At 40.8% G+C, this 27,456-nt stretch overlaps 2 protein-coding genes across 3 annotated transcripts in view; both read left to right on the top strand.

Moving 5' to 3' along the window:
• LOC144589316 (ras-related protein Rab-10-like) overlaps positions 1-16,102 on the top strand; it is a 50,142-nt gene extending 34,040 nt beyond the window's left edge. The window contains exons 5-7 of one of the 2 annotated variants that reach the window (XR_013545370.1): positions 1,499-1,600; positions 4,087-4,217; positions 4,523-16,102. Coding sequence is in view for 1 of the 2 variants with exons in the window: in XM_078393693.1 (XP_078249819.1) it covers positions 1,499-1,600; positions 4,087-4,164 (180 nt within the window). In the remaining variant the exon portion in view is untranslated. Of the gene's footprint in view, positions 1-1,498; positions 1,601-4,086 lie in introns of both variants that reach the window. The other variant, XM_078393693.1, reaches the window with a different exon arrangement.
• GAREM1 (GRB2 associated regulator of MAPK1 subtype 1) overlaps positions 13,197-27,456 on the top strand; it is a 100,560-nt gene continuing 86,300 nt past the window's right edge. Inside the window, exon 1 of the mRNA XM_020790962.3 lies at positions 13,197-13,319. Coding sequence (XP_020646621.3) covers positions 13,199-13,319 — 121 coding nt within the window. The 5' untranslated portion in view covers positions 13,197-13,198. The remainder of the gene's footprint in view (positions 13,320-27,456) is intronic.

Genomic DNA, 27,456 nt, shown 5'->3' with positions numbered 1-27,456 from the left:
ATGTTGTCCCTTCCAGGTGCCTTGCCGGAGGTGAGGGAATCCAAGGCCGCTTTTATTACTGCTAAGGTTGGTTCGCTGTCCAGCTCTTCCAAGACAGGCAGGCACTCAATGTTATTTAATGCTTCTTCAGTTACTACATTCTCTCTGGACTATAGCTCGGAGTAGTGCTGCACCCAGCGTTCCATCTGCTGTGCTCGGTCCTGGATGATCACACCTGTAGCAGACTTCAAGGGAGCAGATTTCTTCTGTAATGGGCCTAAGGCCTGCTTGATACCATCATACATTCCTTTGATGTTACCTGTGTCCGCTGCTATCTGTGTCTGAGAGCAGAGCTGAAGCCAATAATCATTGGAGCATCTCCTGGCAGCCTGTTGGACTTGGCAATGAGCGGCTCGAAGAGCTTGCAGGTTGTACTCGCTAGGACAGGTTTTGTATGCTGTTAGAGCTCTTCTCTTATCCTCGATGGCTGGCATTAACTCCTCCGAATGGGCTTCGAACCAGTCAGCCATCTTTTTGGTCTTCTTGCCAAAGGTGGACAAGGCGATGTTATAGACAGCGTTCTTGAAGTGTTCCCATCGTTCAGGTGCATTTACATTAGCCGGACCTAGAAGGGTTTCCTCAAGTGCTTGGGCAAATTCCTTCACTTTTCTTTGATCACGAGTCTTGCTGATGTCAATATGTGGTCTTCCTTCCTTTTTCGTGTGATACAATTTCTTTGTTCGCAGTTTTACTCTACTACACACCAGGGAGTGATAGTAACTTATACAGAAACAAGAAAGCTTCTTATTCTACAGAGCTTGTAACATGACATTTTTGCACTCAACTCCCATAATCCTTCAACTGGCCACCTTTTTCAATTTCTTGACCATTCTATCATTGAGCCAGTGGCTCTCTGTCAAAAGTCCTTCACATCACTTGCAATCTGTTTCTGTTAACTGGATTTGACAGGAATTGAACCAGAGTCCTTCTGCATGCTAATCATGTGTTTTGTTACAAAGCTGTGGGCCCACCTCAAAATACATTAATGTTTTACACTAAGAGTTAATATAGAACATACATGAGCTGGATCTCATAAACATATCCTTTCTTGAGAGTGACAGCTGCTTGTAGCATTGTTTGGAAGTAAACTTGGCTAATGAAGAAATATTCTGCTATATATTAAAGAAATAAACCAAAACAGCCACTAAGGTAAAAGTGAAGGTTAAAAAAAACAACCTCATCAATCACTATCTACATGTTTAACTTTGATAGTTAGGAGTTTTATCCCATAACTCAAGGGGGGAAACATAGGTATTTATAGTCTAGAAAAGTCTCAAGAACAGAGTTCTTCCCCCAATCTAAACAATTTACTTTGATGCGCTGATTTCAGTCTGTGAACAATCTGTAATCAATATTGGGTAATCCCTATTTAAAATTTCTTTTTGGTACAAGTTTCATTTTATTATAAATATTGGCAATATTAGATTACATTGTTTTATGTCTCCTTTTTGTTTTCCAGCTTGCTTGGGAGTATGGAATACCTTTTTTTGAAACTAGTGCAAAAGACAATATAAACATTGATAATGCCTTTTTAGTGCTAGCCACAGAAATACTGAGCAAGGTAGGATTACTGGAGTATAGCTTATCTTAAGTTAAATCATGTGAAGTGAGAAAAATGAATCAGAAGTATGATGTGAGAAATATATAGTGTATATAGTGCTTCAGGATATGTACACTGTAGTATGTATCTCTCTCTGTGTATGTATATGTATGTGTAGTGCAGTTTGTATCTGGCAAACAAGTTTTGAATACAAAAAAAGTTACATCAGAAAGGGACATTTTGGCTACATAGCTGTATCTGCCTACCAATCTAGATGCAAAGTAAGAGAATGATAGGTATATTTATAAAGTTGGCCAATAAACCCTGTTCTGGGGTTTCAAAATGAGATTAATGTATGTGGGGCTTTCCTTGTGAATTGTCCAAAAACTGCAGCTGTAGTCAATGGCAGTTAAGCTGCTGAATAGGGGAGTCTAGCATGTGGCTGTACAACTTTACTAACAGACTGGTACTAGCTGCCAGTATGTTTCCAAGCCAAAGTCAGGGTGCTAGAGATTTTGCTACTTGGGATGCTGGTTCCACATCTAAAAGCCCATGAGAGAAAAGAACTATTCCATTGGGAGCTTGCTTCAGTCTTCACTTACCAATTAGTTTTGTTTTGCAGTTGGGAGATGCCATGGCTTTGTTTGCATGTTTGATGTTTCAGGCACATAACACGGAAAGATTTGTGTCCTTGGAAAGAGAATGCTATAAGAGAAGGAAATAGGTATTGTTTAAATGTGTGATCTGACCCTGTTGCTCTTTAAGAATTTAAGGCCAGGTCACTTGAGGGAGTGCTTTCTCCCATTTGAACTTAACTTAAAATCGACAACCAGTAAGGCAATAAAACTCAACTGCCATGAAATAGTAACACAATATTTGAAAGCTTAAGAAACTTATGAAAATATAAAGGTAATTGTTGAAAGAATTTAAGCAAGGGCTAAGAAAACCTCTCAGGTGGTAGTGTTCTGTATCGGGTGCCACTTCTGAGAAGTCCATTTCCTGATAGTTAGCCTTGTCTCAGAAGACTGGGTAGCTATAGTAGTATCCTCCACCTAATTTAAGGTGCACAAAGGTATTATTCAAAGGCATATAGTGTGTGTTTCAGTAATCCAAATGAGATGTAACTGAGGCATGTCACCATCACATTTCAAGGAATGGGTGCAGCTGGTCCACCAGCTTTAACTGTGCAAATGCACTCCTGCTGATACTTGTGTATCTAATCTCAAGTTCAGTCCAGAAGCACACCCAAGTTGCGAACCTATCTTTTCAAGAGGAGTGTAACCCCAACCAGCAAAGGCTGAATCCCTATCCCCTGATTTGCCTTTTGACTGACTAGCCTACTTCTTTTTGAACTCAACTCCCATGAAGGTTTTGTCAATTAAAAAAATATTAAGCCTCTTCTCTTGTATCATGTTTGTTTTGACAAGATCAAAAGGCTGAATTAATTCAGCATCTAGGAAAGACAAGGAGCTTCCTGACATATCTTACATGTTTTTGCATTTTTCTGAGACAGACTTGCATTTACTTTGTATTGCCGCTGAACTGCATGTCTTAATCATACTGTATGTAGCATATCTCTGTTTCCTGTTTGTTTCCTCATTACCACATTTTAAAAAAAAAGATGTGGTAAAGAGAAATCCAAGATAAGTAGTTCATAAAAGGTTTCGGATAGAGTAAAAATTCTGTTTGAAATGAGACGTAATTCATTTGTGGAACTCACTGCTCCAAGATGTGATAGCAGTCACTAGCTTTAAAGGGAGATTAGACAAATTAATGGGGGATGCATCCTTCTGTTCTTCTTGACCTTTTGAGGCTCAGGAAGACAGATGGTATGGCAGGCAAGACATGGTTGGTTCAAGACCCTCTCTTGTGCTTAAACTTTCAGCCTCTGTAAAATAGGTACTAATAACAGCTGATCTTACAGAGCTGCTATAAAGAGATATTGATATACTATATTTCAATTGGCACACAAAATAGCTTAAGATGTGTCAGACTCCATATATTAGCTATCAATGACCACTGATTATGGAGCAACAGAGCCTCCTTAACTTGCAGAAACCTTGTCTTTTACAATCAGTTACATCATTACTGTGGAATGCTATTTCGACAGCCTTTGCTCCACTGAGGTTATTAACAGAGATGGGAAAAGTTGCTGTTTTTTAGTACAGTTGTAAAGTATATCCCAGCCAGTGGCTGTTCTGCTTAGTTATTCTGGGAATTGTAGTCCAAAAAAGGTAACTTTTTCTGTTTTTGTTAATTATTATACTCAAGGCTTCAGTTCAGGTACTGCACAACAAAGTCTGTGTATTGCCATAAGGTTAGATAACTTGTGGCCTTCCATATGTTTTTAGTCCAGAAGACACCCCACCCATTAATCATTGGCCACTGCCTATCTAATGGAAGGGGTACTCCAATAACATATGGAAGACAACAAGTTGCTCACTGCTGTGTTACTAGCACGTATGTATGTGTACTGGACTTAATTCCATGCTTTGTTTTCTTTTCAGAACTCATGTGTACTACTTGATTTAGATGTGGTGACTCTTACTGAAAAAGCACAAAAGAAAACTTGCTGCAAACGGTGACTGCAAATGGTGACTCTTACTGAAAAAGCACAAAAGAAAACTTGTTGCAAATGGTAGTGATGTGTATCTTCTGATCATGTTATATACTTTGCACATAACAATTCTGGAATGGTTAATGTGTGTATTTTAGATAGCAAGGTATCAAGTTATTTAAGTTTTAGATGTTTATCAAGCAACAGTACTGTCTATCATCTTTTAATTACCTGTTACAAATCATTTTTAAAAAACAGAAATCTATGTTTTGCACTTCAAGTCATAACTGTAAAATCTATTCAGGAAAACTTAGTGGTATATCATAACTACGAAAACAGTTGGTATGACAAACATTACAAGAAGCAAATGCATCCTCTTTTGACAGGCATACAATTAAAGATCAACAGAAATGGATACACTCAGAGGAAAACAAGAGAACTGCTCTTTCACAATTCAACTACAGCTGTTACAGAAAGAACAGTGGGGGTGTAGCCTTCCAACGTTTTGTGGCAGTAGAGGCCAGCAGACTGCTCCACTTCTATGAAGAAGAATAAATGGACACAAAACCAACAATTAAAATGGTAATATTCAGAAAGCCGATGGAGAAAACGTCAGTCCTCTTGGACGCACTGTCCATGAACTCAAGACGGCTGTTATGGAATCAAAGAACTTCAAAGTTAGATTCAGAACGGAAACAACAAGAAGAATACATCAAGAGATTTAATTCAGTGTCTTCTGACTTAAGTAAACACATGAGCTCTTTATCCGATTATTTATACATAGAGATATTAATCAGTTCATCCATGTAGGTTTGCCTGTATTACTGCTGAACTGTGTATATAACAAAAATGACTTTTCCAGCAGGACTATGAGATAAAACAGCTTACATCTCTCTTCAGCTAAAGCAAATACCCTCTTAAAGGCAAAAACTGTAGCCTTAGCATCCCAGGGAGCACTTGAGTTATGTGACTAACCTTACTTTTACCAGGGTTATTCTGCTAACCAGCCCTTTGAAATTTTAGGACCAATGTTAATAATACAACTCAAATTTCTTTGTATCCCATTTCAGTATTATACTCTGCGAGCTGAAGCTACGGGCTCTGTACACAAAAGCTCAATCCTAAAAAAACCTAGTAATACTATTTTTATCCTCCAAAAAATGATTTTGTCCCACTTCTGCACTGGTACTACATACATATACTCTGAGTGTCCATGAATGTAGTTGTTTAAAAAATGTAATTAGGGCCTTCATATTGTTTATACCTGGCAATGTCAAGAGGGACTGTATGGAGGGAGAACTATGGCTGGCTTACTTGTGTGAATCAATGCAAAATGAACACTATGTTCTGCTTTTTTTTTTTTCAGCAATACATTCTAGTGCTCAGCGCCATCTCTTTTGAATGGAATTGGCACAGTCATCCTGTTCATCTGAGCAGATGAATAGACGCAAGGAAATGAAAATCAAAAGCCATACATATACTATAGATTATTCTGTTCTATAATATTTTTTGAAGGCTATAAGGTTTTGTTGAACCAGAATATCAGAATGTGCATTAAAGCAGCATTTGTTTAAGGTCCTGTACTTGAATGTACATTTGCTGCCATCTTTAGCAAATGTAGAATTTCAAACAGCACACAGCTTGTTTGCTAATTTTACTTACAACTTGTTCAAAAAGGCACATAAATGTCTTTTAAGATTATTAGATGTTTTACAATTGCACTGTCATGTTATGGAGACCTAAATTAGAATTTTTTATTGTTTGTTGTTTAATTGTTTAGTCATATCTGACTCTTCGTGACCCCATGGACCAGAGCACACCAGGCCCTCGTGTCTTCCACTGCCACTCGGAGTTGGGTCAAATTCATGTTGGTAGCTTCAATGACACTGTCCAACAATCTCAGCCTCTGTGTCCCCTTCTCCTCTTGCCCCCACACTTTCCCAACATCAGGGTCTCTTCCAGGGAGTCTTCTCTTCTCATGAGATGGCCAAAGTATTGGAAGTTTCAGGATCTGTCCTTCCAGTGAGCACTCAGGGTTGATTTCCTTTGAATGGATAGGTTTGTTCTCCTTGCAGTCCAGGGGACTCTCAAGAGTCTCCTCCAGCACCACAATTCAAAATCATCAATTCTTCAGCAGTCAGCCTTCTTTATGGTCCAGCTCTCGCTTCCATAAATCACTACAGGAAAACCCATAGCTTTGACTATGCAACGTTTGTCAGCAAGGTGATGTCTCTGCTTTTTAACATGTTGTCTAGGTTTGTCATCACTTTCCTCCCAAGAAGCAGGTGTCTTTTAATTTTGTGGTTGCTGTCACCATCTGCAGTGATCATGGAGACCAAAAAGGTAAAATCCGCCGCTGCCTCCATATCTTCCCCTTCTATTTGCCAGGAGGTGATGGGACCAGTGGCTGTGATCTTAGGTTTTTTTGAGGTTGAGCTTCAGACCATTTTTTGCACTCTCCTCTTTCACCCTCATTAAGAGGTTCTCTAATTCCTCCTCACTTTCTGCCATCAGAGTGGTATCATCTGCATATCTGAGGTTGTTGATATTTCTTAAGGCAATTATTTCCAGTTTGGGATTCCTCCAGTCCGGCCTTTCGCGTGATGTATTCTGCATATAAATTAAATAAGCTGGGGTACAGTATACAGCCTTGTCGTACTCCTTTCCCAATTTTGAACCAATCAGTTGTTCCATATCCAGTTCTAACTGTTGCTTCCTGTCTCACGTATAGATTTCTCAGGAGATATATAAGGTGGTTAGGCATTCTCATTTCTTTAAAGACTTGCCATAGTTTGCTGAGGTCCACACAGTCAATGGCTTTTGCATAGTCAATGAAGCAGAAGTAGATGTTTTTCTGGAACTCTTTGGCTTTCCCCATAATCCAGTGCATGTTAGCAATTTGGTCTCTAGTTCCTCTGCCCCTTTGAAATCCAGCCTGTACTTCTGGCAGTTTTCGGTCCACATACTGCTGAAGCCTGCCTTGGAGGATTTTGAGCATAATCTTTCTAACATGTGAAATGAGTGCAATTGTACGGTAGTTGGAGCATTCTTTGGCACTGCCCCTCTTTAGGATTGGGATTTAGACTGATCTTTTCCAATCCTCTGGCTACTGTTGAGTTTTCCAAACTTGCTGGCATATTGAGTGTAGCACCTTAACAATGTCATCTTTTAAGATTTTAAATAGTTTGACTGGAATGCCACCACTTCCACTGGCCATGTTGTTAGCCATGGTTTCTAAGACCCACTTGACTTCACTCTCCAGGATGTCTGGCTTGAGGTCAGCAACCACACTATCAGGGTTGTCTGGAATATCCAAATCTTTTTGGTATAAGTCCTCTGTGTATTCTTGCCACCTCTTCTTGATGTCTTCTGCTTCTATGAGGTCCCTCCCATTTTTGTCCTTTATCATGTCCATCTTTGCACAAAAGGTTCCTTTAATATCTCCAGTTTTCTTGAACAGATCTCTGGTTTTTCCTTTTCTGTTATTTTCCTCTATTTCTTTGCATTGTTCATTTAAGAAGCCCCTCTTGTCTCTCCTTGCTAATATTTGGAAGTCCTCATTGAATTTTCTGTAACATTTCCTATCTCCCTTGCATTCTGTTTCCCTTTTCTTCTCTGCTATATGTAAGGCCTCGTTGGACAGCCCACTTTGCTTTTTTGCATTTCCTTTTCTTTGGGATGGTTTTTATTGCTGCCTCCTGTACAATGTTACAAGCCTCCATCCATAGTTATTCAGGCACTCTGTCCACCAAATCGAGTTCCTTAAATCTGTTCTTCACTTTCACTGTGTATTCATAAGGGATTTGGCATAGATTATACCTGATTAGCCCAGTGGTTTTTCCTAATTTCTTCAGTTTAAACTTGAATTTTGCTTTAAGAAGCTGATGATCAGAGCCACAATCAGCTCCAGGTCTTGTTTTTGCTGACTGTATAGAACTTCTCAATCTTTGGCTGCAGGGAATATAATCAATCTGATTTCGATATTGCCCATCTGGTGATTTCCATGTGTAGAGTTGCCTCTTGTGTTGTTGGAAAAGAGTGTTTGTGATGACCAGCTTGTTCTCTTGACAAAACTCTATTAGTCTTTGCCCTGCTTCGTTTTGAACTCCAAGGCCAAACTTACCTGTTGTTCCTTTTATCTCTTGACTCCCTGCTTTAGCATTCCAGTCCCCTATAATAAGAAGAACATCTTTCTTTGGTGTCCATTCTAGAAGGTGTTGTAAGTCTTCATAGAATTAGTCAATGTCAGCCTCTTCAGCATCGGTGGTTGGTGCATAAACCTGGATTACAGTGATGTTGAAAGGTCTGCCTGGATTCATATTGAAATAATTCTATCATTTTTGAGATTGTATCCCAATACAGCTTTTCCCACTCTTGTTGACTATCAGGACTACTCCATTTCTTCTACAGGAGTCTTGCCCAGAGTAGTAGATACGATAATCGTCTGAATTGAATTCACCCATTCCTGTCCATTTTAGTTCACTGACGCCCAGGATGTCAATGTTTATTCATGCCATATCTTTTTTGACCACATCCAGCTTACGAATTGATGGTTAAAATAAATCATGAAACCCAAGTTATGCAACAGTATACCATTCTCATCATTGCAAAGCAAAATAAGAATCCTATTGCTTCAATAAGAATAACATTCTCCCCCTCCCATAAGTTACCAGCCAATCCATTGTAGCATAAACCTGAGTCCTGATAAACTTAAAAACAGCCACAGGGAAAAAAACTGTACCATGATGTGCCACTTCTAGAACTGCCCTTCAAGATAATTTTGTCGCTCATAATTTTACTCTGCTGAGATACCACTGGACCTTTTAGAAAAACTAGCATGAAGCAAGAGAAAATAATAGTCAAATGTTAATGCCTCTCATCCTCTATCAAGGTAGCAAGAAGCCGTAGGCTTTTTCATGAGTCACTGCTAAGCTCAAGCAATCAGGTAACATTTATGACGCAAGTCACTTTCTTTCAACTATATTTTGCTCAAAGGTAATCATAAAACCACTCCGGACAAGGAAGGAAATTGTTGTCATTGGCACACACAAAAATGTTATTTTGCAACCCAGAAGGTGTCTCTATTAGTACACAGGTAGCAGAGATTGTGAAACATTTATGCTATTCACAAAACTGAGAGGGAAAGTGGCAGCTGAAACACTAGTTTCCCAGCCCTGCACTATCAGAGCTGAGCTGAGACCAATTTTCATTATTAGAGCCAATTCCACTAGAAAATCTTTTAGAGGGGGAAATGGCAGTGTAAAACATTAAATGGATACAAAACCAATATAGATTTCATGGGAAGGAGATGTAAGGCTAACTAGGTAGCAATACGAAAAACTGTTTCATTGGCGTTGAGGTTGGTGACTAAAGTATTTGTTTTGCACATCATGAGATTTTATGAGAGAAACCATACCTTCCATCAGAAATCTGCACATTTGTAGGTTTGTGGTATACTTTGGATAAATAAAATATGTACAAAGTCATGCATCTATTTAAAAAATGTGAACAGCTAAAATTGAAAACTATTCCTAATGTGCCCGAGTCATCACAGAAAATGCATACATTAAAATGCATATGTTAAAATGCATGAACTTATTTTAAATGTAAAAATAACCTATGAATTCCTTTCAGAAGGAAAAAGTCTTACAATCTAATAGAAGAGACTGAACGAAAACACAGGTAGGATATGGAGAGATGCAACAAAATCAAGACCCTTACTAACAGTCCTTCTGAAAAATAAAAATAGTAAAATTCCAATTCCCATGCAATGTTAAGCAGTACACTTTTCCAGCTGTGTGATGAGTATGACTGTCAAAAACCTGACATTTTAAAATATTACTCTTTATTCCAAATGATCACCGTTTCAAAAAGCTATTTATGTCTTTGGGATGGCACCAGCAAAAATAGTTCAGGATGTTTTACCATCCTCTATAAGGCACATTTCTCTCACATACACAAGTTGGACAGAGTATTGTTTGCTTACTAAGAGGTCTTAAAAGTGTCCTGGTGAATCCATGCGGAGACAGCGCAAGACACAGAGGCTTGGAACAAAGAAAGTAGCACATGGGATGAATGGGGGAAAAATGTTGCACAACTACCAGAAATCCATGAACGTTGCCCAAAGCTGGTCCACTGTTGCTTCCTGATGGCTGCCATGAACACACCTGTAAAAGAGCAGGCAGACTGAACTGCTCCAGAATATTTATTTATTTATTTAAAATGTTTTTACCCCTGCCTTTCTCCTTGAAGCAGACCCAGGGCAACTACATCAAAAATCTGGTAGGAAGGTATATCCTATCACCATACTCAGCTGCCACATCGCTGCTGGCAAAGTGAGCAAGCACACAGAATTGGCCATTCCACCTCCAACAAGATGAACTTATTCTGTTCCATGTCAGATGAATTTGCAGCAAGGAAAGGTCAGACCAGTGACAAGAAAGATGGAGCAGGAAGAAGATCTGGCAAAGTCCCCAAATTACTGCCCAGTCTTTCTCATATCAAAGCTGTAGTTAATGCATATGTGCACACACATGCACACCAAGATATTTCTGTTGTTGTGATGTATCCACAGCAGAGTGATTAAGACAGAGAGCAAGGACTATGAAGAACTGTTGAGGAAATTGGGTATATTTAGCTCTGAGAGAATAAGAGAGACCTGGTGGTCATCTCCAAATATTTGAAAGGCTGTCGTGTGAAAGGTGGAGCAAGCTTGTTTTCTGTGGCTCCAACAGATAGGAACAGATATCATGTACTCAAAATTACAGAAAAGCAGATATAGATTAATATTGGAAAGAACTTTCTGCCAGTAAGAATTATTTGACAAATAACTGTTGAACAACTCCTACTGGCAGGTTAAATGTTAAGAAATCCCTATGTCAAGCTGTCCCTCACTGTTGGTTTTTAAACAGTGATTGATGGCTATCTGTTGTAACACTTTTGCTGTGATATCCTGTTTTGCAAAGGATATATTAACTTGATAAGCTTTGGGATCTCTTTCAATTCAATTCTATAATTCTGTGGCTGAAATCTTGCTGTGAGGTTATATAAAAGGCATAACTTTTAGAGCAATAGTTAAGGAATCTCTGTGCATTGGTTGCATGCTCAGTCAGTATCCCACAGATACTGTCTATGGAGATTTCTTAATTTATAGCAGTTATCTCTAAAAGTTATACTTGTTGTTTAACTCCACAACAGGACCTCAGCCTACGATTATAATTCTATGCTTATGTTTAAGAAAGATCAAAAGGGCTTTGGGTGCCCTTGGCCTTTTAGCATCCCAAAGAGCACCTAATGCAGAACTCAAGTGAAAGTCCATGGATTTCTGCAGTCATATATCCTGTGCACTTTGTCTCAGAAACAGAAGTCTCAATGAGTTCTGTATTGTTTGCTCCCAAGGGAGACTGCTTAGGAAAAAGCAGGAAAAACAAAGATCAGGCCAACTACAAAACAAGCTTGGTACTAACCATGTGTCTTCTAAATCCCATTTTTTTAAAAATGGGATTTGTTTCCACCAAGAAGGCTGAGTTAAAACACACAATGTTACACACATTTCTTCAGAAGAATTGTGTGTGTGTGTTTTTTTTTTCAGTAAAGAGCAAAGCCTCAAGCTCCTTTTGCTGCCCAGTCCTTTCCCAATTAGCATTGAGAGAGGGGCTAAAGGTTCAGCAGTAGTTTCCAGATGAACTCCTTAGAATCTATAAGTAAGGTTGGAAAATTTCCCATTTGAAAGCCTTGGAAACGGCTGAATATGAAAACCAGCAATAGTGTGACAGAATCAGTGAACGTGAATCAGTTTATGACCGTTCCCTACATTTTAAATAAACAGCCACATGACTGGTTCGTTGTACAAAGAGGGAAGAATAGCTCAGCAGTAGAGCAAATGGTTTACATGCACGAAGACTCAAGTCCAATCCTTGATACTGGCCAGGTAGGGCTGGGAATAACTTCTCTCTGGAACAACCCAGGACCACTGCCAGGGAGAAGTTAATTATACTGGGCCAGATGGGTTCCAAAGAGATAGTGATGATGCAGCAAAAGACAAAAACAAAATGTTTCGTTGTTGTTGTTTAGTCGTTAAGTCGTGTCCGACTCTTCCTGACCCCATGGACCAGAGCACGCCCGGCCCTCCTGTCTTCAACAAAATGTTAGAGCATCTTAAAGTCTAAGAAAGTGATTCTAGCATGAACTTCTCTGGAGTATAATAGGTGGACAAACCATTATCCCAAAATTTCAGGGGTCTCTACAGTGAACATCGTAAGGGGTGGGGTTGTAGTCAATAACGTGGGAAGAAAACTATGTGCAGAAATTAGCGACATCACCATCATTACTCTACCACCAGACCTGCACAAAACTGTTGTTGAGACCCCAGTCAATCTGGCACTCGATAAGTCAGTTAACATACACGGTCGAGAACGGCCCCGATGCAGATCTCGAGTGGAACTTCCTCGAGTCTCCCCCTCGGGGTTTCTTCGCCTGCCTCCCGCTCCGTGACAAGGCTACAGCCTTCTCCTTTCCAGCCGGAGCTTGCAGGCATCTGACTGACCGAGAGAGGGAGTGAGCGGGACACCGCTTGCAGGAGCCTCCGACCATGCCTCCGGTTCGTCCCCTCCTCTCTCCCCACCCATCCCTCTCTTTTTTTCCCCCTCCGAAAGAAGGAGGGAGCGTCTGGGCTGCCCTTCTTTCCCTGGGAGGAAGAAAAAAAAGGAGGAGGAGCGCGGACTGCGCAGGCGTGCCTGGCACCTTGTTGACTAGTCAGCCCGTGCTGGGATGGCGTTTACTGGGTCAGCTGGAGCTGCAAGCGCAAGAGCCCGCCGGAGCCGCCGCTGCCGCCTTCGCAACCCGCGCTGCCGCCGGGGGGCTGGCGAAGCAGCTGCTGCTGCCGCCGTCGGCGGGGGGTCTCCTGGCCTTTAGGCGAAGCCCGGCATGGCCAGGGGCGGAGGCGGCGACCGCGGCACCAGCCGAGGCTGAGCGAGAAAGCCGCGCTGCTTGCGGGGGCAGCTCCCCGGCCAGGCGCCGACGACACTCTCCCGGTCCTCAGGAGCAAAGGGAAGGGCGGGAAGATGGATGCGGGCCCCTCCCCGGGCACCAGTCTGAAGGATGTGAAGTGGAGCGCCGTGTCCGTCCCCTTGGACGTGCTGGTGAGCACCTACCGCCTGCCCCAGGTCGTCAAGCTGGACAGCGGTGAGTAGCGCAAGAAGGGGCCGGCTGTGACGAGGGGGGGGGAGCCCGAGCAGCAGCAGCCGCCGCCGCCCGACGTCCGCCGCCGCCGCCTCGGCTTATTAACTGCAAACTTGGCCGGACTTGGGAGAAGGTCGGCGGGGGAGAGGCGGCGGCGTCAGCGAAGTCTCGGCGTGGCAGCAGCGGCCGAGCCAATGCTGATGTCGATGCAACCGGGAGCAGCTTTGCTTCCCCGGCCCCAGACTGAGCTGAGCGAGGGGCCGCCGGAGCTGCCGCCGCCGCCGCCTCTGCCTCTGCCTCTCTCCCGCTTTGAACGCGGGCCAAACTCCAGCGCCGCGCCGCCGGTCCTGCTGGGGAGCCCATTGGGGAGGAGAAGGCGCACGTGACCGAAATATGAATGGGCCCTCCCGACGGCCAGCGCCAGAGCTCTGGTCGCCCGGCGGAGGAGGGTGGGCGGTGTGAGTGTGTGTGTGGGGGGGGGGAACAGGCTGGCATTGCCAATATATTTGGGGCGGGGAGAGACGTGAGTCCCGTCGGAACGACTCTGTTCACTACTGGCCCGGTTTGGATTGATTCAGCTTCCGCGGTTGGCAAAACGTAGGAATGGAAATCCTCGCCTTGAGGTATGCACGCCCCCAAACAGCTAAAAATACAGGCGGTGGCTGAGACGGCAAGCAGTTCGGTGGGAAGTGTTGTCGTTAGGGGCTGTCATGTCACCTCCGATTTCGTAGCGACCCGTATGAATTGACGCCTCTCTCTCTCTCTCTCTCTCTCTCTCTCTCTCTCTCTCTCTCTCTCTCTCTCTCTCTCTCTCTCTCTCTCTCACACACACACACACACACACACACACACACACACACACACACACACACACACACACACACACACACACACACACACACACACACACACACACCCAAAACGGTGCTGTCATTAAGAGAGCTCTTCAGATCGAAGCAAGAAATAAGCTCTTAAAACAGTCCGGCTGGCTTGCAATGCCTGTTAAGGCTGGGATGTTAGAGCTGGTGACCATGATCCTGCTAACTCGAAGTACTAAGGGGGTGGCAAACCTTTGGTGCTCCAGATTACAACTCCCACAGTCCTCTTTATCATTGGCAGTACAGGCTGGGGGTTCTGGGAGTTGTACTCGAAAACATCTGGGTTTTGTGACAAATTTTCCACAGTTCTTTCTTTTTAAACAAACACTTGCTTCTAATTTATCCCTTCTGAACACTTAAACTTTGCTTAGTGAACTATTGTGGGGGTGGGTTGCTGCTTTCCCCTAACATATGCCTCTTTATACACATTTTAATTAGAGCGCTAAATGGCAAATTTAGAAAAAGAAAAAATAAAATAAAAAACCCCAGGACAGTTGCCTTCTAGCTCATGTATTATCTTGGGAACTGTTAATTAGGTCAATTTCATTTAAAGTGGAAACCACACCTATTTTGCCCATGCATAGCATGAACTACTATGCAAGGGGGGCACCAATATCAATCAAAATTTTGATAGATGAACTGGGGAGATAATGGGCAGTACATCTTGTCATCTCTTTTATTTTACCGTTTAATTTTTTTCAGGGTATTTTCTTGTAATTATAAGTTGTTTTTGATATTCAGCCTTTGATCATGTGACTACTTTTACACACAGTTCTTTCGGTTCTCTTTGCAGCTTATCTGGTCTTTTGGCATCCATTTGTCCATCTTCTGTGATCATTCAGTTCTCAGTTAATAGTATAATTCTGTACATATTTATTCAAATGTAGGAATTGTTGGTTGAAACCCAATACTGATACCCAACAAGAGTAGGCCCATTGAATCAATGGGGATTTGATGAGTTAACTCCTCCATAAGTTCATTGATTCAGTGGGTCTATTCTAGTTGCAACTTACTGCTGAATTTCAGCCTCTATATTGAATGAGAGATACTAAGAGGTAGGGAAATTTAGGAATCTGTCCAGTGATCAGAATATTTATATTGTCTATCTCTCAGTACAGCTGGAAAGGATGTAGTCTATTTGATAGCATTGTCAATTTCACTCATTGGAAAAGTTGGAGGATTGAAGCACTGGGAGCTTGATTTCACATTTGTGAGCTGCTATTGCTGTTAATCATTTGGAATTTTAAAAACTCTTCTACCCTGTTTAAAATACATTATCCATGTTTTCTTTTTTCATTTATATGAATGTGAGTTTCATCACTTGACAACAGTGTGGGTTTCATGGGTATCTGGAATTGAGAACCTTTTGGTGTTCTAAGTTGTTTTAACAGTAACATACAGTGGTGCCTTGACTTACGGCCATAATCTGTTCCAGAAGATGGGCGTAACTCAAAATGGTCATAAATCGAAGCACCATTTCCCACAGGAATGCATTGGAGCGTGATTAATCCATTCCAGACCAAAACAAAAAACAAAAAAAACCCACCCCCCTCCAAAATTAATAAATAAAAACCACTCCAAGCCCCACTGGAATGCCGGGAGAAAAATAATCAAAAACACCCCCCCATACACACACACAGAGCCAGCTCCATCGGAACACGATGGGGCTGGGGGGGATAAAAAACACACACACACACCCATCCAGCTCCATCGGAATGCGATGGGGCTGTGGAAAAAACACACACACACAGCCAGCCCCATTGGAACACCATGGGGCTAGGGGGGGAATCAAAAACACCCCCCCAGCCAACTCCATCGGAACATGATGGGGCTGGGGGGGGGAATCAAACACACACACACACTCCACAGCCAGCTCCATTGGAATGCAATAGGGCTGTGGGGGGGGGGGGAAATAAAAAAAACCCCACAGCCAGCCCCATAGGAACGTGATGGGGCTGAGGGGAAAAAATCAAAAGCACCCCCTACACACACACACAGCCAGCTCCATCGGAACGTGATGGAGCTGGGAAAAAACACACAGCAAAAAAAAAAAAAAAAAAAAATCACAGCACAGAAACATAACCCCCCAAACCCAAACCCACCCTGCAAAACCAGGTAAATGTACTCACCCAGAGGCAGAAAGCAGCACCAGGCAGTCCAAAGCCTCTCTGCAAATGCGCGCACGCTAACCATTGGGGCGAAAGAGCTACAATGAAGCTCTTCACCGACCAACGGTTAGTCCTGTAATTTGAATTCCCCGCCTTTACCCCCTGCCTCTTTTGTTTGCAACTTGAAGCTCCGGCAACAAGTCAAAGCAAAATTTTGTGGCTGGAGCTGGTTGCAACTCAAAATGGTCGTATGTCAAGACATTTGTAAGTCAAGGCACCACTGTGGTTAGCATTTGACATACTTACTAAACAAAACATTTGCAAAGGTATGCTATGCTAATTTTGTGAGCTTTACAGATATCTCAGAAGTTTTTAAAGCAGACAAAATTAGATGAACTGAAATGCTTGAATATTTAGTGGGGGGGCAGGCACATTTATAATACGTAACTATAATACGTAAGTTATTAGTAAGGTTCTCTAGGAACAACAGGACTTAGTATGAGGAAAATGTGTATAAGATTACAGTCCTAAGTTTTATATTCAAGCCAGTTCAAAATTGTTTGCATAGGAATATTGAGAATATTTACAAGAAATGACTGCTCAGTAGCATCACTGTGATAGTTTTTCCTAAGAGGTCAAATTCTTCCCAATACACTATTTCAAAAATGCAGTATGTGAGTTAATGTGTGAAAAGTGTGGTTTATCCTGTGAGATCATAATATAGGGATCCTCGCAGCTTAACTAGCCACGGTGTTATGCCAGCTGTATTGTGCTCCCTTATGTTGTATTCCTTGGCTGTTCCAGAACTTCTGATTTTGTGGTTTCTTCTGCCGCAAGTAGAAACTGTTTGGATGGATTTGGCCTGATGATAAGTTTGCTTCTCTTGCACCTTTGTGAAAGCCTGTTTTGCAGAATCTTCAGTACATATTAAAAATAGTGCCTCTAGATGTTGTTTAATTAAATCTCTCAGCTCTCTGCATTTGGGCATCCTGATTGGGAATATAGTAATAGGGAATGAAATTCAATAATATCTGGGAAACACATGCATTACACAGCCTTTGTAAATCTTATTTTCTGAATCCATGAAATGTCATTGTTTTGGGTTTCGATGAGACTAATGGAGAAGTTTTTTGCTGTTGATATCTTACCTTCTTTTTGTCCATAGCGTATTACTAAAATGCATGGTTGAAAGGGAAACCTGCTCTAAATAGAGGTATGCAACTCTTCTCTTTCCCAAGTTAATGATTAGACTCAAGAGTTGCTTGTATTTTGGCTGGAGGGCAAAGTAGGTATCTAGCCCTACGCAGCCTGAATGTAGATTGTGTTTTATATTCTTGAAGCAGATATCTTGCTTGTGCCATAGGATTATTTCTACTTCTGTGTCTTGGATTTTATTAACTGCTGATACAGCTTTTTTTTCATGTTTAGATATTTCTGCTACAAGCTCACTACATGTAGTCTGTCTGGGTCAATTTGCAACATCAGGAAGTATGGAATGAAATTCATGTGGACATTTTAATAACATGTGAGAGTCATTTTGTGAGGATATGATGCAGAAACTATATTGAGAATGGACAATAAACAAAGAAATTGCAGCTGATTTGAAGTAATAGTAATGTATGCAGCTGATAATGAGAAACTGAAGGTGGGGAGTGTCTCTGTGACCTGCACATTTGTGTAGGAAGGTGACAAGTGCACACACATCTCTTTCACTGTCATGTTTTAGCATACCCTCATTACAAAGCAATGACTAGTTACAGGTACTTTGTGCATTTGTGTTAGTAGAGTAGATGTATCACTGCTGTATAATATAATCGTTTTTAAAAAGCTTTGCAAAAGTGCTGTAGAGGAAGTTCTGGCTATATTTATATGATCATATCGAGGATTAATGAGCCAATCTATGCTTATCACACATTTTTGGTTTGACTCTGAAACATTTAATAACAAAAATAATATTTTTATTACAGTGCTCCTGAATTTACCTATGTGTGTGGTCTATTAAAAAAGAGAGGCTAGAGCAGCAGGTTAGAGGACAAACAGACATGCTAATATCTTGGATTTGAGCTGGAGAAACACTACACCACTATCAGCTTTTTGGAAGGCTGTGATGGATCACTGTGCAGAAAATGGTACAGCCTTATATAGGAGAACATCATTTTCTTGGCAAGGTTGGTGCTGGATGCCACTTAGGAAAAGAAGACTTTTCTTGCTAATTAACAGCTTGGTTAGAGGAACAGTTTTGCTGGTGAAGCATATGGACTAGTTTGGAGTGCTGAAGATATCCTTTTCTTCAGGATGAATAATTCTCATAGGAATTAAGTCTGACGAAGAGCATTCATTCTCTCATTAATATATTTGTCTGTGGACACTACATTTTGAGGCAGCAAATGGGAATAATGGGGCAAAAACCACATGCAGCATCAATAAGGAATTCTATGAAAAGCTTAAGTCTCTTGATTCTAAGAACTGTGGGAAGGAATGCAGCTTGTTGTACTTCAATGTACTCTCATTTTCCTCTTGCCACTCATAACGATGACAAACTACTTCCTCATGCCTGAATACAATTCTTTGAGATTTAATTACTCCTGTTGGATTGTGTTCAAGTACAGCAAACCCCTGTTAATTCTCTGCCTTCGAACATGATGCCCACAGTTTCCTTTATTTTAAATGCAGAATTCATTTTTATTAATGTGTATGAAATAGCTCCCTGTACGTTGATCAAAACAGTTTAAAGATTTGCAACTTCTCTGCTAATGGGATAAGTTCTTCTGCTTTCTTTCCAGTGAATTTTTGAGTTGCAGCTGACAGTAGTATGCTTGAAATGGCTGTGATAAACATTAGAATAGCCTCATCTTGATCCCTTTAATGTTGGTTCACAGTTAAGTGCTTTTAGCAGTTGCTGGTCCCAGCTGTTTTGAAATGCATGTGTTTTGCTATGGCCATATTGATTAAGAAGGGAAATAGTGCTTGTAAGGAAGGTTTTCTTAACCTCTCCCACCAGAATTTCAAACTGGAACTTTCATGGTCAGTGATCAGGGATGTTGCAAACTGTGGTCCAAAACATCTGGAGGGTAGCAAGTTGGGGAAGGCAGCTGTAAGTCGCCAAGTGGTGTGGAGTACAAACTTGGTGGGTCTGTTTGGGACAGTAGGGTCATTGGCAGGGCTGTTGTGCTTCCCTCTGCTCTCAAACACATTTAAAAGTTGGGAATGGCAGCTTGAGCTGAGTGCTTGCCACTAAGTTGACACCATGATGCTTGAGACTGAGTTTTTTTGTTTTCTTTCAGAGTTGCATTCATTCTAAACTACTTGTAGATGCCAGAGCTTTGAAGAATAACTAAAAGGCCTATACTAGACATGACTTTTGTCAGTGCTGCTTGAGAGGGTTTTCTCATAAACCTTCCGTGCTATGGTCTGGAGGCAGGGATAGCACCATTTCCTTAAGAGACACTGAGAAAATGTGGTCTGTATATGAGCTGGCTGGCTGAAAGTTCCAGAGATGTGGGCTTGTAAGGAGGCGCCTGAGGCCATGAGAATGACCATTGCATTTCTACTTGCTTTTGAAAAATCCTGTCCATACAACTTTCCCATTTTGCATACATGTGAGTGGTTAACTAAATTCCTGCTTGTGCATTGAGTGTGTGACTGAATGGACAACTTCTTCTACGCTTTCCACCTTCTGTTAGCTGCCCTGTCCTCTACCCTGTTGACTACAAAAGGCACTGCAACGTTCCACCCAGTGTTCCCTGTTCGTTTTCCCCAAACCAAGGTTCACTCTGGTGACGTTTTCTCTTTCATTCGCTGCCGCCAGTGGATATCCCTTATCCACACTTGACCAATATTTGAATGAGACACTTGCTGCCAACATAACTTGTTTATTTAAATTGAATTTGAATCACAGATGTTCTTTCTAATCATTGTATAGAATCACTCATTAAAACTTTGGTTACACTTTCAGTTCTTCATTTGTTCTATTGATCTATTCACTTTAACGAACTTATTAATAATATCAGTTCTCTCAAGTTCTCTGACTATCTATCTATCTAGACTATTCAATTTCTCTCCTCCACACTCTCATTCTCTTTCACCTTGTCTCTTCCTAACTCCACTCTCTGCCTCTAACTGCCTCCCTGACTCTGCCCCTCCTGTCCTCTCATAAGCTCCTGCACTTGAGCTTCAGCTATGATTGACAAGAGTGATATGGGCATTCCGTCACAGGCACCACATGTTTCTGTCCTATCAGTTTTTTGGCCTTTGGCCATTGTTTTTGTTTGTCTGTTTCTTTTTTGTGGAGGACACATGTATGTATATGTTCTAGGAAATCACATTTCTCTCTCTCATGAGGAAACTGAATGCCTATGATTTGTACCCAGCTTATCAACACATGATAGTAAGTAGCAATATGTGTACTACAGTACATTGTTGTTACATGGCACCAAATCTGACTTAGGAAAGCTTAATTGTGTTTTTAAGGTTTGTAGGGTGTTCAAAGAGTGTCTTATCACTGCCGCCCCCCTGGTGAGTCTCCATGGCTGAGCAGGAATTTGAATCCATGCTTTCTGAGTGCTTGTAGGGCACACTACCCACTATTTCATACTAGCTCTCATTTTGTTGCTGGAATTTTTAACCTTTGTTTTAAGCTGCCCTGAACATGCGGTTCCAAAGTCGTCTACAAATGATACAAATAAATTGAACACATTCGTCAATATCAGTTCATTTTCAGGGATGGAAATAGCCTTGGAGGAAATTTCACCATCTCATTCAGCTTAGTTTTAATAGTTTCCTCTGACTTCCTGTGAAGTTCATTTTCAGGGATGCAAATAGCCTCAGAGGAAAGTTCTTTCTCCTTGTTAACAATGTTATTGTTCCCCACTGCTCAGAGGGAAAGGGACAAATAACTGGGCTGCACAGGAGAAATGAAATGTCTGTGTTAAGAGGATGTTGTAAGGCAAGTAGCCGTGACTTGTAACTTCTGGTTAAACTGCCCTTTTAATAACTGCAGTGGGGGTGCTTTCTGTTTTAAAGAGAGACCAGATCTAACTGTTTTGTAACTTACCAGATTTGACTGGAATTGGCTCCAGCCATTGATGTTGTTTAAAAAAACACCAGGCACAGTCAATCAAAATTATAAAAACATTTGACTGGTATTATATACTAGAAATATACTAGATCCCCTTCATGGATTGCTGCCTTGTCATGGCGAAGGGGCTTGAGTAATTCAGAGAAGCTATGGGCTATGCCATGCAGGGACACCCAAGACGGACAGGTCATGGTGGAGAGTTCTGACTAAATTTAGGCTTCTTTTTTCCTCCTCTACTACAGTGGGCCCTCTACTTACAGAATTAATCCGTATTGGAACGGTGGCTGCAAGTCAAAAAGTCTGTAGGTCGAATTTCCATTGACCTACAATGCATTGAAAAATGATTAATCCCATAACTGGCAGTTTTTATTCTATTTTTGTTCCATTTCGGGTTTTTTCTGGTCTGTAAGTCGATTCTCCGGCTGCAAGTCGAAACTAAATTTTGCGGCCAGAGAAGTCTGTAACTCGAAAAGTCTGTAAATCGAGCCGTCTGTAAGTCGAGGGTCCACTGCACCTGGTGTATTTGCAGTAATCCTTGGAAAATATAACCTGTCCACATCACTTTTTGAATGTAGTGTGCGATGCATGTTCATTAGTTTTTGTGTTGTTTGATCCAATTCTTCTAATTCATTTTGGATCCAATCTATTATTTCAGCTGGGTATCTAATTACTGAAACTGCCCATGTACTTATGGCTTTGATTGTATTTTCCCTCTTTTAATTTTGATTTGAAGATTTTCCACAGTCTTTTGATATATTCCCTTTCTGTCTATTATTATTATTGTTGTTGTTGTTGTTGTTGTTGTTGTTGTTCACCAATAAAAGGTTTAGGTTTCAATCCTATGTATACTTTCTTGGAAGTAACTCCCACTGAAGATTTTATCTCAAGAATTGTACTGCACAACCATATTCCAGTACAGTCACTTACATGTTTGTACGAGAGCAGGAGTGCCCAGATCCAAACTGTGTGTGTTGTTACACCTGTATGGAGTTGTGTATATTTTTAAAAACAAGAGGTACAGTAGTTGTTTTATAAACTAGAGACAACTATCCTCCTCAAGAGAGTTCAAAGACATCCAGTTTCTTCTTTATTCATGGATTAATTTGGATTATAAAACTGCAAAGGGAGTGGCACCCTCATTGCTATCACTGCTAGAGACTATTCCCTGGAATTTGTTTTGAAGGCTTAGGCTCAGAATGAAGCTGTCAGTAAACTGCATTCTGATGTACTATATTTCGAGAGAGGAGATCATAAATAGTCAAAGAATGTGTCCATTCTGCATTTATTTACAACCTGAACTACCTGCAAAACCTGGTAGGATTGCAAATTGCAGTAAGTGTAGCTTTTTGTAGACTTTCCCAAATTCTTTCTCTGCATTTGCCCTATGGATTTAGGATTTCCTCCTTTTCTTCGTATTTTGTTGACTCTGTCATGAAAACAGAAACAAAACCTTTTTTGAAGTCCTGCCATTTAGCACCACTCAACTCCTCCACTTTTAAGAGCCAAATCTGTGTGCTAAAAATAACTTGATGGAAAAAGATTCGGGTTTATTTAGAATCTATGGAAATGACAATAACAGAGTTGGTGGCATTTTAGAGCTAGGTTTGAAACAATTTAGCAGCTGTTGCTCTTTCACAGTGTCAATGTTAATGTTTTAGTTAGTAAAGCATGTTCTTGTGCTCTCATTCTCAGTGTAATTTACAGCTAGATCATAAACATGTTTACTTGGGAACAAGTTCCGCTCAGCTTAGTAGGATTTGCTTAAAGCATTCTCAGGACTGAGATGTTAGGCTTCTAGCTGTAAAACCCTAACTTTGTAAGGCCAGTAATAAGTAGGAAAGCTATGTAGCTACTATTCTATTAAACTCAACTTTTAAATAAATATTATATTGCAGTTAATAAGTGGAGCTGGATTTTCAATGTGTAAAAGTAAGAAGACTTATTCCTAAGTGCTTTACTGTGCTCAGAAGATTTTGTGAATATTTTTTGCATGTCTTTCCATTTTTGTTCCAAGTTTTCTAAGTTCTTGAAGCTTAAAAGTTCTTCTTCTGGATTTCATACATTGGACAAAGCAGAATAAAACTGGCTTCCTCAATTGCTTGAAATCAGAAAATAACTTTTAACACTACGGAGTAAAAAAGCTTTGTTGTGCAAATATTTGCACATAAAGCTGCTTTTAATGGCATAGCTATAGCTGCCAGTTAAAAAGGTGGCATTTCTAATTGCGGAAAAGAAACCCTGCTCTCTAAAGCGGTGGATTGTTCCCAGCATGTACCATGGATCCCTTGTTTTTGACGGGTCTTTCTAGGTAAGCCAAAAATTGTGATTTTCTATCCTCTTATTCTGTTCTTGCTAATGAGGTCAGTATGTGGCCAAAATATACTGAATACTTCAGCTGAGCACTAACAAAGGAAATCTTCCACCATGCTTTTCCACGGTAAGGAGAGGTGTGCAGATAGCCCTCTTGGTCATTGCTCAGACTAGACACGTTGGGTGCTATAGAAAAGGACCTCCTAACACACATCTCTCTTCTCTGGAGTCAAAAATGATGAGGAAATCTTTCTCATTTGTTTCTGAGCTGTTAAACATGTTGAGAGGCCAAACAGCTTTCTCGCCATGTTAGCTGTAAGCAGCAAATATTACCATAGAATTGCCAATCCTATACACTTTTGCAACTCCAAAGTTAGGGAAAAGTTTGAGGCTTGTGTAGAGTTTGGAAGTAATGAGTTACAAGCTCTAGTTTTTTTTAATGATTTTTCTTTCTTTCTTTCTTTCTTTCTTTCTTTCTTTCTTTCTTTCTTTCATTTTGCAGTTTCATTGATATTATGAGTAAGAGTTTCCAATTCCTATATAAAGAAATTTTTAGTGGCATTGTCAAATAATTTTTCAAGTTTTGTCTCTTATTAATCCTGGAGAAGTTCCTCCCCACCTCTAGAAGTAAGAAAAGAGCAGTGTAGAAAGTTAATCTTTTACATTGTAGCAAGGAATGGTTGGCTGGATAGTTCAGTGAGTCAGGCTGTAGAACCAGAGGTTGAGAATTCAATTCCCCACTATGCCTCCTGAGAGAGGAGTCAGCCTCTGTAGCCTTGGGTAAGCTGCATGGTCTCAGGGTATCCCCAGAATAATGATAAGCTGAGTGCTATCTAATTAGAAGACCCTAAAAAGGGTCACCATAAATTAGAATTGACTTGATGGCATGCTGGATTATGAGCTGTTTGGGATTTCTACAAAAGGCCGAAAGACACTATGTTAAAATAAAGCCAAATTTGGAATTCTTACACTAATCCTTGTATTTTACCTCTGTCATGCTACTGCTGCAGCCTTTCTAGAATATATAAACGCAGACAATGCATCAGGTTAATAGCATTCCTAATGGAAATAATTGTCAATGAGCTTTGAGCCATTTCCTGGCATGACTTTATGCTTTGTACTTTGTTCAAGGGAATAAGTAGCAGAGCTGGATTGCTTTGAGCCAGTGGGGAAATAGATCAAAATCCAGTTGCTCAGCTCTACCTAGACTAGGCCCATTGAATAAGTGGCCAAATGGTAATGCTAGTCCCACCAAAACTAGACCCGTTAAAACAATTCCCTTGTTTCATTGTATCTGATTTTGTTGGGACTAGCACTAAGATTTAAGCCTTAGAGTAGATAACTTCTCAATGAAAAATTAAAATTCTCAGGAGGATACTATCGGCAAATGTGCTGGATTTTTTTCACATGCTTAGGGGGTTTCAGTGAAGAGAAGGAATCAGATGCTTTTGAGAGAGACAGTTGCAGTTTGTATTTCTTCAACTTTTAACCTTGTTTTAAATGCGTAAGAAACACAATTAAAGGGCTTTCTGCTGCTAGAACTGGGCATAATGCAGACCTCAGCCTACCTCCTGTGGCACAAGACAAATGCAGGATATTTGAAATGGCTGTGTGTGCACAGTGCAGTGCAAATTGTCCATAGGGAAATCCTTGCCTGTGTGTCCATCATGAGCCATTCATGCACATTTGTCAGCACATATTTGCTGGCCATGTTGATTGGGGGCTTCTGGGAGTTGTAGTCACCAAAAGTAACATTTCAAGCTTGGGTAGAATGCATTGCTGATCTACCAGTTCATCTACTTTTTGCCTCCTCTAACTTGCACTATCTGAAACAACCATATAATAAGCGTTGTTCACCCCCAAAACAAGCAGTTTTCAAAAGAATTACTGTGAAGGACATAAAAATTATGATTCTGTGTGACAATAAAGACCAGGGCAACTATTTCCTCATGATATGGAAAGTAGATGCCTCTAATCTGTTCTAGGCAGAATAGGAGCCCCTTTTACTTTAAATTTCTCGTATTTCTTAGCAAAAGCATTCAGTTGTTACACTATGTGAAGCAGCAGGTCAGAGCTTTGAACAGTGGCTGAAAACTGGGCAATTTTAAAGTTGGTTGTCATGTGTCTTCGAACTCTCTCTGAACTCCTGTTTAAGAGGTTTCACTCAGAAGTACAACATAAGTAAAAGAAACATTGTCAAATTTTCTCTCCCCCCCCCTTTCCCCTCTTATTTGGAGTTTCTGCCAAATCAAATGACCCCTCTGTCAGGCTCTCTGAATTAGTTCAGCAAAACAAAAGGGGGGGGGGGAGGTTTCTTGCCATACGTTGCAAAATTAATTACATTAGAAAATTTTCCCATTGCTCAAACAAACAGCAAAACATGGGGGAGAAAGCATGTGTTCCACTTAAAAAGCAAATTTTAATATTCAGTGCCAAGTGACTTTTTTTTAAATAGTTGCTTCCAGTTTCCTAGTGTGAATTGCAGTAGGAAGAGGTTAAAAATCTCCATCCTATTTGACCTGGGAAAATGAGACAGCTTCTCTTGCTGAGCTAACCCACCTCCTCTGAAGCAAAGGAAAGAAAAGGGAGGGAGTTGAAAAGAATTGGTGAGAACTAATTTTTTTTAACTGAAAATGATGTTTGAGAGACTCATAGCCTTCTTTGGAGCATGAGATTTGTAGTTTCATATGCTGCCAGTACTAAATAGAGAGTTTGTGTGCTTTCCAGTCACTATTTTGTGTTTGTTATTCAGGGTTGTTTGTTACATGGTTCTCTTCCATTGTTTCCCAGCCATCATTTCCTGTTTTGTATTCAAGGATTGACTCTAGATTTGTGTCTTCATTCCAGGACAATGCCTGTGATCTTCCCATTGCTGTCAGTAGTAGACAGCAAAGTTCTGTGCTTTTGGTTTGCCAAGCTCTTCCCTACAGATCTCCCATCTACGAAGGGATTTTGCCAGGGTCAGGGAGGAAAATGGCAGCAGCATAAGGGGAGATCTAGAAGTGTTATGCTTACTAGGAAGAAGAGCCTGTCATGAGGCTCTCTGACTACTGAGTCACTTCTGTCTGGAAGTAGCCGTAGTCCTCCTTTTCCCTAGGAAGAAATAGTTGGGGTAGTAAATACCTAAGATTTCTAAAAAGGATTAATTCTACAGGAGAAGGACAAAGTTGGAGGCAAGCAATAGAATAATAAAATAATGGAGTTGGAGTTGCCTAACAACCTGAATTCCAATACTTTGGCCATCTCATGAGAAGAGAAGACTCCTTGGAAAAGACCTTGATGTTAGGAAAGTGTGAGGGCAAGAGGAGAAGGGGACGACAGAGGATGAGATGGTTGGACACTGTCATCAAAGCAACCAAAATTAATTTGGCACAACTTCGGGAGGCAGTGGAAGATAGGAGGGCCTGGCGTGCTCTGGTCCATGGGGTCACGAAGAGTCGGACACGACTAAACGAACGAACAACCTGAATAGAAATAATGATGTGTTATTGTGCTGTGTTAATACAACAGTACATCTTGAAATGTCTGCCATCCTGAAAGAAAAGAAGTGGGTAGAATATATTTGGATCACTTTTTGTAAAATTGGGCAGTTTATTTGCAATAGAAAGTAAAGATCCATAAACAATATCTTTGAATGCTTTCAGACAAGTTTTAAAAATAAAATAAAATAATGCAATTCCCTTACCTTATTTGTGAATTTTTTACAGGAAAACCCATACATTTTCTATTGTAACAGGGTGTCTTTAAGATGCTGCTTCCCTCCCACC

Source organism: Pogona vitticeps, chromosome 4 (assembly GCF_051106095.1).
Source record: "Pogona vitticeps strain Pit_001003342236 chromosome 4, PviZW2.1, whole genome shotgun sequence".
Classification (NCBI taxonomy): Eukaryota; Metazoa; Chordata; class Lepidosauria; order Squamata; family Agamidae; genus Pogona; species Pogona vitticeps.
This window is presented reverse-complemented; position numbering and strand designations above follow the sequence as displayed.